Source organism: Pseudochaenichthys georgianus, chromosome 11 (assembly GCF_902827115.2).
Source record: "Pseudochaenichthys georgianus chromosome 11, fPseGeo1.2, whole genome shotgun sequence".
NCBI classification, from domain to species: Eukaryota; Metazoa; Chordata; class Actinopteri; order Perciformes; family Channichthyidae; genus Pseudochaenichthys; species Pseudochaenichthys georgianus.
This window is the reverse complement of record NC_047513.1, coordinates 21,585,092-21,602,369: the sequence shown is the minus strand read 5'-3', so window position 1 is coordinate 21,602,369 and position 17,278 is coordinate 21,585,092. Positions and strand designations below refer to the sequence as shown.

Sequence of the window (17,278 nt, the reverse complement as noted above, 5' to 3'; positions counted from 1 at the left end):
TGTGTGTGTGTGTGTGTGTGTGTGTGTGTGTGTGTGTGTGTGTGTGTGTGTGTGTGTGTGTGTGTGTGTGTGTGTGTGTGTGTGTGTGTGTGTGGCCGCTTGCCATTTGTGTGATCACTAGGTGAGCATTGAATGTTCTACATAATATTATGATCACTAATATTGCATTATTATTTGAACTGTAATTATCAGGCCTTCAGAATAAAAGTCTGTGTGCTCTGAGTCCACAGTGCGAGACTCTTGCTGGAACTTGGTGCTATTTGGGGATTTGGACAAGCAGAGGTGCTTTATCAGTTGGAAAGGAGCAGCAGATTACAGGAACCGCAGCCGCTGATGATATTATCAATAGCAAACCATATGAAATGGACAAACCTATAATGATAATATCAGTGCAAACCATTTGTCTTGAGCCAATCCTCTGTGTTTGTAAACCAACAAAACAATGTAGAATCATTTGTTATCAAAGGAATGTTTTGGGTACAACTGGGATTCTAGTATGGCAGCTATAGCACAGGCTTTAGGGCTTGTAGCTGTGGGGGCCACACATACATTCACAACTCAAGAGAAACACTGCAATCTACTTATCAACACATGAAATATAAATAGTTGTCATTCAAAAGTAGCTGCATCAGTAAGGCAGAAATGTTTAAAAAGAAATGGACGTCATATCTGAACGGTAAGAGTTCTGAATGCATGATAAATAATTAAACCATAATAAATAATTAAGTGTTTTGGACCTAATTTAGATTTCAGGCCAGTTTATCTCATGCAAGCGACCTGAATTGTCTTTCAGTCACAACAACTTTAAAAATCACTGGTCTATAACATTTCAGCTTATTTTATGTTTAATTTGAAGATGTTAAGCATGATTATACGTAAGTGATTGTTGGAGTTTGTGTGTGAGAGTGTGGGGTGTTTGTAAGCCTGCCTTTGTTTAGGGATGTGTTTTGTCAGTCTGTGCAGTAACAAGGAACTCGGACAGAGAACAAGAGATGAGGTTAAATAAAGGCAGGAAGCGACAGTGAGATGTAGAAGGCTGCATCAGCCTGTCTGCTTTTTGAATATTCCAGCTGGATCGCAGATGTAAGTGCTCTATTTGTGGATCCCACAGTGACGCCATGGCCCCCTTATTCCCCACACAGTCGCAGAAACACAATGACACATAACAGTGCACTACAAAAAAAAAAAGCTTTCACAATAAAATCTGTGTCACCCTCGTCATATTACGTGGTTTTCGGGGGGACGGCAAACTGCTGTTTCGAGATGAGCAGAAACAGATAATTAGGGTGTCCGAGGACCCCCCCCCCCCCAAAACGCTCTGAAAAGCTTTCGAGGCGACTCCGTGTTTTGCATATTTAGAGTTGATCAAGGAAGGATGGTGTCAGCTTACAATATCAGCCCTCAACTTGGAGGGTTACATATATATTTAAGAAAAGACAGCTTATCTTTATGTTCCTTCTCTATCCCTCTGTCTCATCATGACATTTGTTCAACCTGCTCCATGACACATACAGTACGTCATGTCTTCCACTCATATATCAGACCTTTTCTTTATTCCTTCTGCTCTTATAACATCTGACAGGTTCTATTTTACTGGTTGAGCTCACCAGGCACATGGGCATGTGTTTGATTTACTTCCACTGACAATGTTTATACTGTAAACGTATGTGGCACTGACTCACTGTGCTTATACAACAGGGGCCAGAAGCATCTCTGGTTGCCTTTAGAGATATTTTGGATACATTTGCCATCACACTTGACTGCATTTACATCTGAAGTTCATGCATTTTTGCTTCATTAACTCAATCCTGATCAACCATGCGTGTTAAACCCAGAAGTAAATGGTGTAAAGATTCACAAGTCAACATCTCAATATTGGCCCAATGATGGTGTTATATATTTTTCATTTTCTTTACATTTTACAGAAGAGAAGAGGAAAAAGAGATGGAGAGGGGGGAAAACATCTTGAGATATTCAGCTTAAGAGGCCAATAAACCATCCATTGGTCAGAACAGATTCATTAGAGCTCACGCTACCCAACGCTACTCAAATACAAATACCAAAATAATTGGATCAAATTGAGTAATTTGCTGTATTTGAGAATTATTCAAACTATCATTAAATCATTCCACCTTTTCATTTAGTCTGATAGAATTGTGCGGCTCCCAGGCTGGATGGCTTACCTTGAGCTTCTTGACATTGACACATGGGTCGTTGGAGAAACTCTCCGTATCTGCAATCTGGATGTCTGCTTTCTCCAGCTCACTTGTTAGATCATTTCTCACCTAAAAGAGAAGGAGAGGGGAGAGAGAGGGAGAGAGAGGGCGAGAAAGAAGGAGAAAGCACATGAGCATGATGTATACATGACTATGTACCATTTTCCCTGGTCTGTTCTTAATTCAACTCAATAACCTTGAAATGTAAGGAGAGACTTTTGTTAAAACAGACATGTTCAAATTAATTAATTAAACCAAGCTATTGTACTGCTGTCAGTTAACCATACACTCCTTAATAATAATACTTCCAGTTTTCAGATATTACACTTTTAAACAATAAAGAATAAACAGTATTTCATCAATACAGGCTCTCATGTTCTGAGCTGTTGTCTGCATGATGTTCTGTAAATAGTAAAACATGTGTCTTGACGTGAGAGCATGTCAGAAAACATATCAGCTTTTGAAGACATCAAAACCGTCTATCTCCTGATTTCAGCTCACTCTGTTAAATGTCGAGTTGTAACATTCACAATATCCGATATACACCCGTCTCGGTGATGTGCATTTGTGTTTTGTTTTTCAGAGTGACAAAGACTACAGAGTTGCTTTTAATGATAATAATAATAATTCCTTATATTATAGTGCTTTTTCAATGACTCAAAGCGCTTTTACATACATGATCTCAACTGCTTACTCAAATATTGACCAAACAGCAGACATGTGTGCAATATTGCACATGCATCTGCAGGAGCTGTATGTCTGCTCTGATGTATCGATTCAGCAGAATGGTGGGTAATGGGATCAGGGAAGACGGAGGATGGAGCGGGAACACCGCTGTGATGGCAAGCTTGAGGTGGTTTATCATTCTGCATCTCTCCTCTTGACCCTCACTCACACACACACACACACACACACACACACACACACACACACACACACACACACACACACACACACACACACACACACACACACACACACACACACACACACACACACACACACACACACACACACTATGATTCATCCCTCTGGCTTCCTCTCTCAAGGATACCATTTCAGAAACTGTCTTTTTTCCCCGTATACATTTTAAGCAGGAAAAGCACAGGTGTAACTAATAATATTAATGATGGCTCTGTTCCAGGTCAGAAGGCACAGTATAAAGGATCTGGCATGGGAGCATCTGACTGAAATGCTGCTATTATTTTATGATACAGCTGTGTCAACATGTCTACTGTAAAGAAGATCCACAGTTTGCATATTGGGGTTCACAGGGAACATCTCGTTCTTTCTCTCTGGCCAAATTATTCTGATGTCCTCCGGCCATACCCCGCAGCCATTGGCCTCTCCGCCCCCGCTTGAAGGCTTGGCATCAGGAGTCATGTTGAGACATCAGAGCTCATATGGGTCTGCCAAGCCCGGCTGGCAGAGACAATCTGCAACAGCTAACAGATGAAGACCCTGTGTTTTTACCCTACATTCGTCCGAAACTGTGCATATGTGCCATAGGTTGTATGCATATTCATGTGTTCTACATTGCTACGAGTGCAAGCTGGGGACTGCCTTGGTAATTAATGGAATGTAAACACACATTCCTTGAGTGATAAAGATTTACGTTAAGCATTTTGACTTACAAAAGCATACAAAAATCGTAAGGAAATGTCAACAAACTATTCATGGGAAATATGCTTCCAGTGCAGTTTTACAGAGATATGGTGACCAACATCCAGACTTGCAACATTTGTATTGATTTGTGGGAATATGTGGAATAATACTGAATAAGACAACCTATAAATTGATTATTCTCAGGGAGTAGTTTAAACGTTGCTATGGACATTTTTAGACTGTGTTGTTCTGTTAATGTTTAGGTATATTGATATTCATTTTAAATACAATCCTTGTCACTGTAATTGAAGATATTTAAGCTTCCATCTTTTAAGCCTATAGGTAAAGTGTTTCATATTCAAAAGATAGATATCAGGTGGAGAACCACTTCACAAACAGAACACCAAAGTGTGAGGATATTTACAAAAGGTAGTATCGGTTAGCTGGAAGCATCTCCAATAATTGCAACATCACAGCTGTTTCTTTTGCTACTGCTGTTACACTATACATACTTTGTGTAATCAACTAGAAGATTACTGCCTTGTAAAAATCAATGTAACTGAACAACACAACTTTATTTGCCCTATGTCTCGAAATGTCTGTTGTCACAATGGCCCTGTCCCTTGGTACCCTGGAGGGAGCTCTCAATCACTCGGTACATCACTCAGTCCTGTACAAACATTCCCTCCAATGTGCTGCTCGCTGAGCTGAAACAACAGGGAGGCCGGGGTGGATCAATACAACTAGGTTTTGCTCTTCAGGAACAATTGGTGTGGTGGTCTGGACAAGGTACAAAGTCCTGTTGTGGAGAGCGTTGATCTAAAGCTTGGCTGCTTCCATGCTAAGTGGAAACGAGAGGCAAGAGAGGCATTGCAGCAGGTGTTGGAGGAGGAGGAGCGTTGGACCGAGCACACAGCTGGGTGGAATAAAATACCGCCATCACATACAAACAAACATATACAGTACAACAGCACACAGTAAGCCATTCGCCTCTTGGAGAAAAAGCCCTCGTCACAAGAGGATATTTATTGGTTTGATTTTGCATTTTCTTCCACTGAGATGGAAGATGCATCCGTGTTTTGGTGGACTGAGTGTGTTAAATAGAGCGAGGGGTGGAGGGACGGATGGATTGAGGTGAAGAAGGAGAAAACATCCTCTATTGTCTGAGCGGCCGGGGAATCCCCAGCAGCAAATACAGCAGAGAAGTAATCCTACTGCTCTGCTGGCCACGAGTGCACATGTAACACACATCATTATGTAAGTACACACCCACACATGATGGACAAAAATGACAAAAAATGTCAGATGCACTCAGTATGATTTCTACAATGCATCTGTTCCTATGAAGAGCTTTAACAAAATATGATTGTGTTTAAATGCAGAATCTTTTTTTCTGCATATGTGCACAGTTACACCCAAGCAAAAATGAAGATGAATTGGGACCCTGTAGTTGAGGGATACCCCGTGACTATATGGGGTGTAAACGACAGAATGAAGTATTATCCCACATCTTCGCCGTCTTCCTTTTCACTGACCGTGACAAAGAAGCATGGCTACATGTATTGTATAGGGAAAGTAAAAGCAGCGTTCCTTGGTTGTTATTAATATGCATACGGCAGTGCTTGTGTCATCATTATACAGCTTGATAGGTCATAAAATATTCCCTCTACACCTAATTGCATATTTTGGAGGGCTGCAACTAAGCATTATTTTCATTTGTAATCCATCAATCCTATGATTAGTTTCCCAAATAATTGTTAAATTATAGAAAGTGCATGTTAAAATGTTAGAAAATGGCATGATTTGTTTCTAGAATAGTAAAAGAGAATTTTTGTTTTTTGCTTGACAAACGATGTAAACATATGATTACCTTTTAAATAGCTGTTAATAACTATTCTGTAGATTGACAAATTTGATCGGCTATAAAACAGACACACACACACACACGCACGCACGCACGCACGCACGCACGCACGCACGCACGCACGCACGCACGCACACACACACACACACACACACACACACACACACACACACACACACACACACACACACACACACACACACACACACACGGGCTGCGGTGGCCTCCGATCATTAACACATCATTAGGCATGTCCACAGAATAGGGGACTTTGTGTGGCTGAGTGAGTGTGTGTGTGTGTGTGTTTGTTAGTGTCGTACATGATAGAGTGTTTGCAGGTGCTTCTCAGTAGACTGTAGTACCTTTTCAGAACATGTAATGTGGATTAACAAAAAAGTCAAAATCGAGGATGTAACGCGGCAATGTCATGCAATTTACAAAAGAGGCAGTGTGATGGGTCTTGCACACATCTGTCCCTCAAAAGGTGTGTGCCACATCCGCGTATAAATCTCCATATAAATCCCAGAGTCCAGGCTGTAATGCCAGTCAAACTAGCGTGACAAACGGTTGTACCACAGCCTGATGACAAGCTCTTGAATGGCTTCCTCTCATGCCCTGTCAATGGCATGAATGAGTCACTCTGCAGGGGAATGTATGACATTGCCTGCTTATTTGTAGTAAACAGCAGCTGATGGCTAAAGAAATGTACGTGTAAAATGCACCATCGAGGACAAACACATTTTCACTTTGTTAGCAAGATTGCTGTGATAGTAACTTCTTCTAAATCCATCGTTAAGCATGGTGTGATTAAACATTTATGCTTAGAGGAATCCAGGCAGAGTCCTAATCCTGTTCTCTGTCATGACTGCTCTGTTCCCGATGAGCCCTGTTTGTCTGGCAATCTCAATAATGTTGATTGCTGTCATGGCCGTATCCACCATTGAGGTCACCGAGGTCCGGACCTCGGTCATTTTTTTCGAGCTGTGTATATAAGGGTTGGGAGGGTTACTTTGTAAATGTAATCAGTTACTGATTACTGATTACATGGCTCTGAAAGTAATCCGAATACAGTTACAGTTACGTGTCTTAAAAAAGTAACGTAATCAGATTACTTTTAGATTACTTTTGGATTACTTTCTTTTTCCATTACAGATGGTATGTTTTGGTGAACAGGAGACACAAACAAGCAAAAGGAAACTGAACGTGTTTTTACTGTTTTAATGGCTTATCAAGAGCACAACTGAAACATCACATCTGAAACGATGTAACAACATAATACACTTGTTGGGGATGCAGCTTGGGATGTGAGAGTGAGGGACACGGCTTAGAACGGGCGTGTCGCCTTCTGTCCTGCCAGTGTTGGCAGGACATGAATTAAAATGTCGAACTTGGACTTAATTTTAAGGACATTTCGGCCAGGGGTGTAGAGCTATAGTTTAAGCACCGGATTGGCAAAACAGGAGAGTGTGTGCACCAGTCTGCCTTGATCTATGAATTCATGTCCGTGACACTCACAGTATCTGCTGCCCGCAGCTGTTTTAGCTTCATGACATCTCTGCAGCGTCAGGAGGCAGCGGGAGGGTTAACTCAGCCTCTGAGAAGACGAGCGCGCCGCGCAGTGCCTTTCACGCACCGCATTTCACGCCTTCACTTTGTATACCTTCAGAAATAATCATTAGTAAGGCTAAAGACTAAAGAGCGACCGCAGGCTGATGTGTTTTAACCACACACACCTATATACACACACGCGATTTAAACGCAGACTTTTGTTCCTCCATGTTTCGTTGTTATTGTTTCACTGAGCGAGCGGACCCGCAATTTTTTTTCAAACGCAGATCCTGTGTGTGAACGCTCTACGTCAGTCAGTGGACGTCCGACAACATGCACACTAACTTATTTTGCAGCTTTAGTCTATACTTAGGTTTAAATAGCGTGAATATTAAACTAGCTAGAGAGCTAAAGTTAATTACATTCATCCAATGTCAGAAGTATTACCTTTTAACAAACGTTGTAATGCTTTTCTTTCATTTCAATTTGAGTAAAACATTGGAGATATAACATTGTGTTGTTTTCTTTTTACACTGACTCAGATATAATGAAAAGACTACGTCAGTCGAAGCTCAGCTTTGGTAAGGAAGACAGGACAGGCAGAGAGAAAGAGAGAGGGAAAGTGATGGAAGTCAGGGAGGAACTGCAGGTACAGTCACACAAAAATAATGTAGGCTTAATAACCCCATCTATCTATCCATCCATCCATCTATCTATCCATCCATCTATCCATCCATCCATCCATCCATCCATCTATAACAATAGTCTTCATTTACAATATAGGCATAATTGTAAAACAACATACATCTATTGCAGTTATGATGTCATAATAACATACAATTGTATAAAACATAATTTGCTTACATCTTTGTAAAAATAAAGAATACAAACAAACAAGTGAAATGAACTAAATGGCTGAATTGCTTTTAATTCACTGGCAGGAGCGACAAGTGAGGAGGAGCAAACAGTGAACAACGAGGGAGAGATTGAACAAAGAGAAAGAGTAGAGGACAGAGAGAGTAATGAACAGGAAGAAGACAGAGAGACTAAAGACGATGTAAGAGAGGCTGCAGGTTATGGAAAGGAGAGAGACATGGAAAATGAATGTTGACAATGTTTTGTGATCATTGTAGCCTCTTCTGCATGTCCAGATCATTAATAGTAACAATCAACTGATTCTTATGTATTACACTTTCAAAAATAATTGATGCTGACATTGTTAGCCCACTGACATGGTTTGAAATCAATATATTATCCAATGTGTGACCCTCCACAGGACTTAAAAAGCACCTAACTAGATCATGAAAATCCCCCAAATCTCGGGGGGTATCCCCCGAACCCCCCTAACATATTTGGACCACGGTATTTGATTTCTGTGTGTGTGTGGGTGTGTGTACAGACACCTTAACACTGGCAAACACCTTACAGATATGTATTCCCATCTCTCAATATAATAAACCAAACCCCCCAAAACATGTCCCTCCTAAAATAGGATGTGCTGGTGTGTTCAATTGCTCCTAAAAATAGAAGTGCAATCTGGCTTTAGCTTACAGGTGACAGTCCTAGGGGACACCATGTTATAAGTGTGTGTGTGTGTGTTTGCCACTGACTGAATCACTAACAATTGTTACATAACATTAACCTTGTCTCCCTAGGAAACTGCACTGCCGCATATCCCTCTGTGTTTAAGTATAGCAGCTGTTCCAGGTGGCTTCTTTCTGGAGTTTCTGTCAGTCAGAGTGAGAGACAAGTTCGACAAGATATTTTGAACGAAACCAAAATTATCTGTTAATGGAATAATTTCAACTCAATAAAAAGGTAACAAAAGTACTCATGATGCATTCCTTTGTTATGTTTGTTCTATTCTTTGGCAGTATCCAAACAGCAGTAAGCATCTCATCAGCCACTTGTATTCTACATGCTACCGTGAGTTCCAGATGTACTGAAAACCGACATGCTCTGAACTTGACGGAGGATTGTACAAATCATGAAGTATGGCAGCGATGCTTGCATATTTGTAAATCAGGATTAGAGGCCAATTTTGTGGCAGGTTGATTGAATCGGGCCGCCCGTCTCCCACTCGTCCTAAGCCCCTCGGCGCTTTCAGGAGGGGAGAGATAAAGGGATTTGGGCTCTCTGAGATTTGCAGTGAGACTTCTTATACACCCCCTCCAGCTGCTGAGCAGATTGTTTTCAATCAGGGCCTCAGGCAAGAACTCACAATGGGTCTCTTAAATTCTTGCTTTCAATACCTCTGACTTTTTTTAAATGATTGTTCCTGTGACGGTGATGTAATATAATGTTGGTCCCATGAGTCGTCAAACGCGTGACAGATGTGTATTTATTTATCGCTAACGTGCAACCCTTTCCCAAACAGGAATATGTTTTTCTCATTAGATATTATCAATTTTTTTACAACATGGTTTGGCATTGGATTGTTATATTGATTCTCCTATTGATTTGATTGTAAAAAGCTACTCGACACTAGTAGGGAAAGGATTTCTCCTTGGAGAATGCAAATGTGTCGACTCCTGTTCCTGGCTTCAATCTGATTCACAACCATTTTCTAAATAAGTCTGCAAGCTTTAAAATGTATTTCAGTGCCAACAACGTCACAAAGGTTTTTACTTACAGATAAAGTTCTTTGTATTTCCACAGTGGGCTGAGTAGTGCTTGATGCAGACATTTCCATTACACATGATGTACTCTAACATCTGTTCTTATCGATTTTGCTTGTTAAAAAAAAACATATGGTTAGTGCTAGAATTAGGCTCCAGTTTTAGTTTCAAAATGTTAATCTAGCCATTTTATCCAAGTCATGGAGAATCCATCCAAAGAGATTTATGTGGGTGGAAAAATATTACTTTAGTCAAATAGTGGAGAATAGCTTGAAATCAAATTGATTCCCACCCACTCAAATGTTGGCAACATCTGAATTATGATTTTAAGAAAACAAAACCAATCAGTGTTCAGTATTGATACTACTCGTAGTCTCTCCATCAACAAGATAAAAAAATCCTGACTGAGAGTGTATTAATAGTGAAATGTTACCCATTATCTTCAAGAGAGGAGAAGTGGCAGGGGAAGGCTAGGATTATTAAACTGACTTTAAAGCTTTGTGATTGTGTGTTGTGATAGCAAAGATTTGTCCAAAATAAATGTCCCCCTGACACGGTTCACTGACAGGTCTGTGTGTACATGACCACTGTGGAATTTATATATCTGCTTTAAAAAAGTATAAAGAGATATACGCAACTGTTATGCAGGCAAGGTAAACAAAGGTTCATGTATGGTCTGTTTTAAGGTACGCCACAACTAACCTGAATGAGGTGAAACTTGTGTTTATTTATTAATGATGTGCAATTATATTTTTGGGAAAAAGAAGAAAAAATAAGGTTAACCTGGCACTATATTTTATATTGAATTATTACAGAAAAACTGAGGTTGCTGTGCCTTGTGATAGAGCTCAATACTTCAGAATACATCACAGAACTGGCTCTCATTTCCTGTGCAAGCTCTCTGTAACAGCTCAGTATGTAACCACAGGTTTCCATGGCAACTTTTGCCACCGTTTACATATCGAAATATAGTATTTTGAAAGAATGAACGAGAGACACTGACCTCGGAGAACCTCTGTACATCCTGAGTGAGCGTCCCCACACGGCTCCAGTTGTAGAAGGTGAGGAACTTCACCACCGCAGGGTTCACGGCGTTGTCTGATGGGACGGTGCGGAAGAAGTTTGGGTACTTTTTCTTATCTGCCAGGACTGGAGTTGTTGCTGCAAAGGAAAGCTGGAATGACAAAAAAAGAGAGAGAACTACAGTGAGTTTAGAGTCTGTTAAATACAGTCCGAAATAATCCTGGCAACAAATAGTCAGATTACGCTGGTGTACAGTTAGAAGAGAAGCACTGTTAACAACGGTGTCACAAAGCACTGGGTGACAGATCTCAGGTGTGCCATGCACTCAAATTCACAAGATTCAAGATTCAAAGGTTTTATTGTCATATGCACAAAACTACAGTGTAGACATGGCACTTACATTCTTCTGACCTGAGCTCCTCCAACAATGCAATATATATATAATAAAATACAAAATAAAAAGTAGAAACAAGTCTATATACATGTCAATAGAATGTGGGATATGTACAAGAACAGAATATGAAATTAAATAATGTAAATTAAGACTAAATTAAATAGGGCTTATTGCGGTGATAACTATTTCTATAAATTAGTATATTGCAAGATGACAACAGGAATGTTTATCGGGGCACTTAACAGAGCTCAGGTGTAATTTTAGAGTGTTTGTGAGGAACACACACTCTTTAGAAGTCTAAGGGTGTGGACAAATCAACTCTTTCAAATGAATTTAAATGTCAGCTAAATACCCGCTTTAGTGTATAACTGGAAATAGATCTCTAAATATTGGGTGGAATGGATGACTCCTTGTATGAGTAGCCTTTTAAGATGTTTTATTCTGTTGCTGTTGTGTGTCCTGGAGTGATAGTTGAGTGAATACCTGTTTTCCTAAGTTTTTTGATGTTTAGCAATATGATTCATCTCTATGTTGGTAAGTTAAAAGCATTTGCGTTCTTCATGCAAGCAGTTTGAACTAGATTGCACACACACACACACACACACACACACACACACACACACACACACACACACACACACACACACACACACACACACACACACACACACACACACACACACACACACACACACACACACACACACACACACACACACACACACACACACACACACACACACACACACACACATACACACACATACACACGCACACACACACACACACACACACACACACACACACACACACACACACACACACACACACACACAGAACCTCAAACGTTAATTGGCTTTTTACACACACCATTTTTTTGGTTCATGGGCTGCAACCTAAGCATATTTTGAGCACATCAATGTTCAAAAAAGGACAGTCTACCAAAGTTTGAAAGGCAAACTTTTAAAGTATTTTCCAGAGCAATAGCACACTAATGATCTGAACACGATGCAACAAACACAGTCCCTCACTGATGGCAATATAGTTGGAAAGCTGTGTGTGTGTAACTCAAGCTGGTCTAGGGAATATTTTGAACAATCAATACAGTGCAGACGAGCTCATAAAACATGATGAGAAGTCTACAAGTGGTGTTGTACTATATTTAAGTTTTTTAAATTGTAAAAGTAAAAAATATTCAAATGTGTTTTCTCCATTATCCACACTACATTGTCCTCATTTACACCCGTCCCACCTTTAATTTGTCTTTCCCATTCTAAGCTCTCTCCCTCTCTTCCACTTTGTAGGACATTTTCAACAATAGGTCACCCATTTTCGAGGCAAATATTTCTGTAATTAATTTTTGCATTAAGATTAGCATTTGCAAGTCAGTACAATGTACCAGCCGGCACTCACCAGAATAGACAATGAGCTGACACTTTAGTGTTTACTAAGTTTATTTTTACTAGTCTCAGGCCCCGTTTACATGGAGACGGTTCGGGTTGTATCTGCTACTTTCTTCTATCGTATAGACGGTTCGTTCACACGAGGCCGTAACGGAACCGCGGAACCGGACCCCTCAAACAATAACGGGGCCCAAGATGGGTAGATCTGCGGACGGAATGCTCTGGGGGGGTCAAACGGCATGTGTACACCCTATATGCCATAACCCCGCCTCTCCCCACCTCTCCTGCTCACCCCCGTGTCACCCGCGTCATTGCTGATGTGTTTTGCCAACAACAACAACAACAACCGAGTGTTTCGAGCCAGGTCCCTCGTGCACCCAGCAGGAGCCTCCAGATAGATTTGATCAATATGGACATAAACGCGAGTGAAGTTTAATCGGACAGGAGAGAGAGATCAGAGATCAGCTGTTGCTGACGGAGACACACAGCTCTGCATGATCACCTGCAGCTCCGCCCGCTGTGATGAATTTATTTTAAATTACCTCTCAAACTACCTAAACTAGTTATAAATATGTTTATTTTTACTGTCGGGTAACTCACTACTGGATCAGCCAGCTGCATGAGACGGATACTGACGGGCTGTCAGGAGAGGGGGAGGAAAAGAGAGACTCCATTTATTATTCTTATATTATTATATAGAGTCGTTATCAATTTGTTTTAAAGCTCAATAAATAACAAAGAAGACCTTTGACCGGCACTTTGTCTAATATTTCAACTTTAACGGACATATTGACCGGCGAAAAAAAATGAAGGGCAACCAGGCAACCATGGCAACCAATGCTTGGGTGGTCTTCTTCGCATATGTACTACAGCGTCTCCAGCGGGTCGAGCGGTCTCGTGTGGACGGTTTATTGAGCCGATTGCATGTGAACGGAATACCCTTTTGATATCGAATTCGGTTCCGTCTCTGTATAAATGGGGCCTTAGTTGTACAGAAAATGAACCATTAGGTAAAGCTGGAAATCTGGCCCCTGCTAAGGCCCTTTAAACATGGTGTTGCATTAACCAGATTTCTACTAATGTGGCCAAAGAATGATTAATTACCTGCACAAAATAAAATATGAAACATGTCCAACATGGTCAATCTGTGGAAATCTTTAAATACCTTGGTACAGTTCTGGGCTCTCAGCTGTCTCAACGAATGCTCACAGTGACTTTACCTACTTAGGAAACTGTAATGGCCTTGGTGGTAGTCAGCAGATTTTGAAAGTAGTGTACAAAAATGTTCAGCTTCCTGCCTGGTACGGTCACCTTAATCTAAGAATACACTTTCTAGGACTGTGGCAATGGCAAGCAAAACAGTAGGCAAACCCCAAAGCACTTGATTCAATTCTATACAGAAAGGACGAGGAAGAAAGCGAGCATTATCCTGGCAGCTAGCCCCCGTCCACTCTTCAGCCAGTTTGAGCCCTGAACACATAAATAAAGGACAAATGAAATAGAAAATAAATAGAAATGAGATCTTGAGCTCCAAGAGCCGATATAGATTCCTCTCTGGGAACTAAACATGTATTTATGAAGTCCTTCATTCCAAGTGTCATCATTATTCTCGAGTCAACAAAGTGACAGAGCAGATTCAAGACACAGACATTGATAGAAACTGTATAAATGTGTAACCTTGTCTATGTGTTTATTTTACTAACTGCTTCCTGGTGAGAAGAAGACCTATTTCAACCAATAAAGATACATTCTTATCTATTCTATATCCAATGGCTTCAAAATGGCAGTAATGTGGTATTATGTGGTTAATGTGGTATGCGGTTTTGGCGCAGAGATCATCAGATCAAGGGGCGTTGGTGAACTCCAGTTCGAAACCCGCCTCGGTCACCATAGCGTCAGGCCGTTGTGTCCTTGGGCAAGACACTTTACCCGCATTTGCTCCTGTGGGTAATGTCCACAGTAATGGCTTTTACATGTCTAATATGTGTAATGTGTAAAGCGCTTTGAGCACCTGTAAAAGCGCTCTAATAAAAAAATGTAATGCATTATTATTATATTTGTAAAACTGTAAAGTTACCTGTACTATAAAAAGAACATTTTAGACATTTCACATGAAGTATTATTTTAAAAGCGTGACAAAGGTGTTTGTAATATTGAAAAGACGTCTTTAACAAACATCAAAGATACATTGTATTGCGAACATACATGACTTTCAGAGCAAAGGTATGAAAGTAATATTTAGGTACCAACGCGGAGCTGAGATAACAAGGCACCATGCTCTATAGTAATGTAATGAGCGATATGAATCAGTGCAGGGTTAATTACATACTTTGTAGAGATTAAGTCGAACTCGTGATTCATGATAGCGATCAACGCAAGGATATTAGGATTCTGACTAAAAACCAAGGGGTACATCAGTCGATTTCCTAAAAGTGTGCCAAAGCCTCGAGGAGTTCAAGCATCTCCTAACTTTAGGGAGGACTGCCATCTGTTCATTAAGCCCCTATCCATGTCTAGTCATTTTCGCTACTCATAAATCATAGTACTCCTGGTATAATTGTACACTTGTTGAAACCACACATTTTAACACTAAACATCTTCCGTAGCATGGTTGAGAAGAAAGTAACTGCTAGGAATGACAGAAATGTGAGAAAATATCCAAAAGATGAAAATATTTGTAAAAGTCATTGATCATTTTTAGATAGCTCAACTGACAGTCCGGGAATGTAATATATGACATTATAAAGCTGGACAGTCATGAGAGAAAATGTAACTTGATTTAACTAATATTTAAATAAGGGGGTAAGAAATAAAGAGCATTCTCCTCCTTACACCACACATACAATAGAGACAATATTGCAGGCTTGCCTTGTTTTTACACCCTCGACAACATCTTTGTCATTAGCCTAGCAGTTTCAGTGGATCCCAAATGTACGAAGTCTTCGCCCCTCCAGTGGGAAACCCCCAGTTTGGCCCTCTAAATAACTACTTCCTGCAAAGATCCACAGGGGTTTGTGTTCACACGTCAACGAGACAGGCTTTTGAAACCACACATGGATTACAGCCATCAATTAAGCAGGAAGAAAGGCCTTTATCTTGCTACCACTGCTAAATCCAAAATCACCCACCAGCCTTAGAGGGCTTCAAGGGGTCTTTCCAGTGTTGCCTTAATCTCCGTTTAGCTAAGGCTGTTTGCTACACCCACAGTGGGAGATGCTTCTATGGTTTCTCCAATAAGAGAAAGTGATCTTCTAAAACCAAATTGATTGCACAAGCCGTCTCATGAGCCACGACGGCAATAGGAACAGACTTCCTTATTTCCCCATTAAGGGGTTTTACTTCAGGTCTGCCGGGACGTTTTGTAGGAGTTGGTTTTGTACAACTTTCACCGTTCAACCTGATACAACAATTCACTGACCTGAGGATCCTAAAAACAACACAGAATGAAATATCGAACAGAAACTTCTGAAGAGCTCAAGTTCTTGAAATCCATCCGTCTTAAATTTGTAGGAAAATAATACGTGATTGTGTAAATGCAGACATGTCAGTGATAAAGCTTTTTAAGGGCAAACCAAATGTGTCGCAGAGCAATAATCTTTTTTTCCCCACTTGAGACCACTTGGATAATCACAGAAAACTTGCTGCTTCAGCGGGTTCACATACTGAAAAATCCAATAATAACATCAAGACACTATAAGCAATCCATTTTTCATTTCTTCAGATAAAACTCGGTTATGAAGTAACCCTTCTGGTTCACTGGATAAGAGGCCATCAGTTGTGTGAAATAAAACGCTGTGACATAAAAGGAAATTAATTCTTGACTCAAAATAAATTGGTCATTTTTCTGTACCTTAAATATTGGATATTTCCACTGAATCCAGGTTAGCTGATGACAAGGGCACTAAAATAAAATGCATGATTTTCTTTTCCAACATCCCAAAGAAGTCAAAGTCTACGTGTCAATCCAAGTCAGCTTGGCACATTTTTGTGAGGACAGTCAAGATGAGAGGGGGAGCCAATTTTTTATTTAAGGATACCAGTTTTTCTCTCACTCTGAACAGCCTTTTTCAGAAGGAAAGCTAAAATAGTTCCATGATATTATACATCTGAGAGGAGCGACTTATGTAACAGGGTTTAAGAGAGGGCCACCCTAAATTGCGTGGTCTTTGGTGGAGAGGTCCAAACCAGTGTCGGTTTCACACGTGGTGTGCACGTACACACAGATCATGCACAGGGGCACGCTAACACACACTCCCTACCTTCAAATATTTCTGATACACACAAACTAAAGTAGCTTTTCTTTGCTAGTAGTATAACAACTGTGGCTCAGGGAAGCTTCTCCCTCTCTTCTTGCCACAAGGTCACTGAGGCTCCCAGTAAAACAACTGTCTGGCCCCACTGAGAGATTTTGTTAATATTTGAGATGAAACCCTAATATTTCGCATGGGGTGAGCTATTCTTATTCTGTACACACAGCCGCTTATCACATTCTATTACAAATGAGTACAAAAGCTTTGCAGGAACATCTTTGGGATTATTCTAGTCATAATCAAACTATGTGTCTGTTAATGTATGTAGGACACATTTATAGAAAACACATGCGCTCA

General features: G+C 40.4%; 1 protein-coding gene across 1 annotated transcript in view; it reads right to left on the bottom strand.

The window, feature by feature from the left end:
- The window catches only part of gabbr2 (gamma-aminobutyric acid (GABA) B receptor, 2), a 188,709-nt gene that overhangs the window by 75,383 nt on the left and 96,048 nt on the right, over window positions 1-17,278 (bottom strand). The window contains exons 3-4 of the mRNA XM_034093795.2: window positions 10,855-11,025; window positions 2,184-2,285 (exon numbers count right to left, since the gene is read on the bottom strand). Coding sequence (XP_033949686.1) covers window positions 2,184-2,285; window positions 10,855-11,025 — 273 coding nt within the window. The remainder of the gene's footprint in view (window positions 1-2,183; window positions 2,286-10,854; window positions 11,026-17,278) is intronic.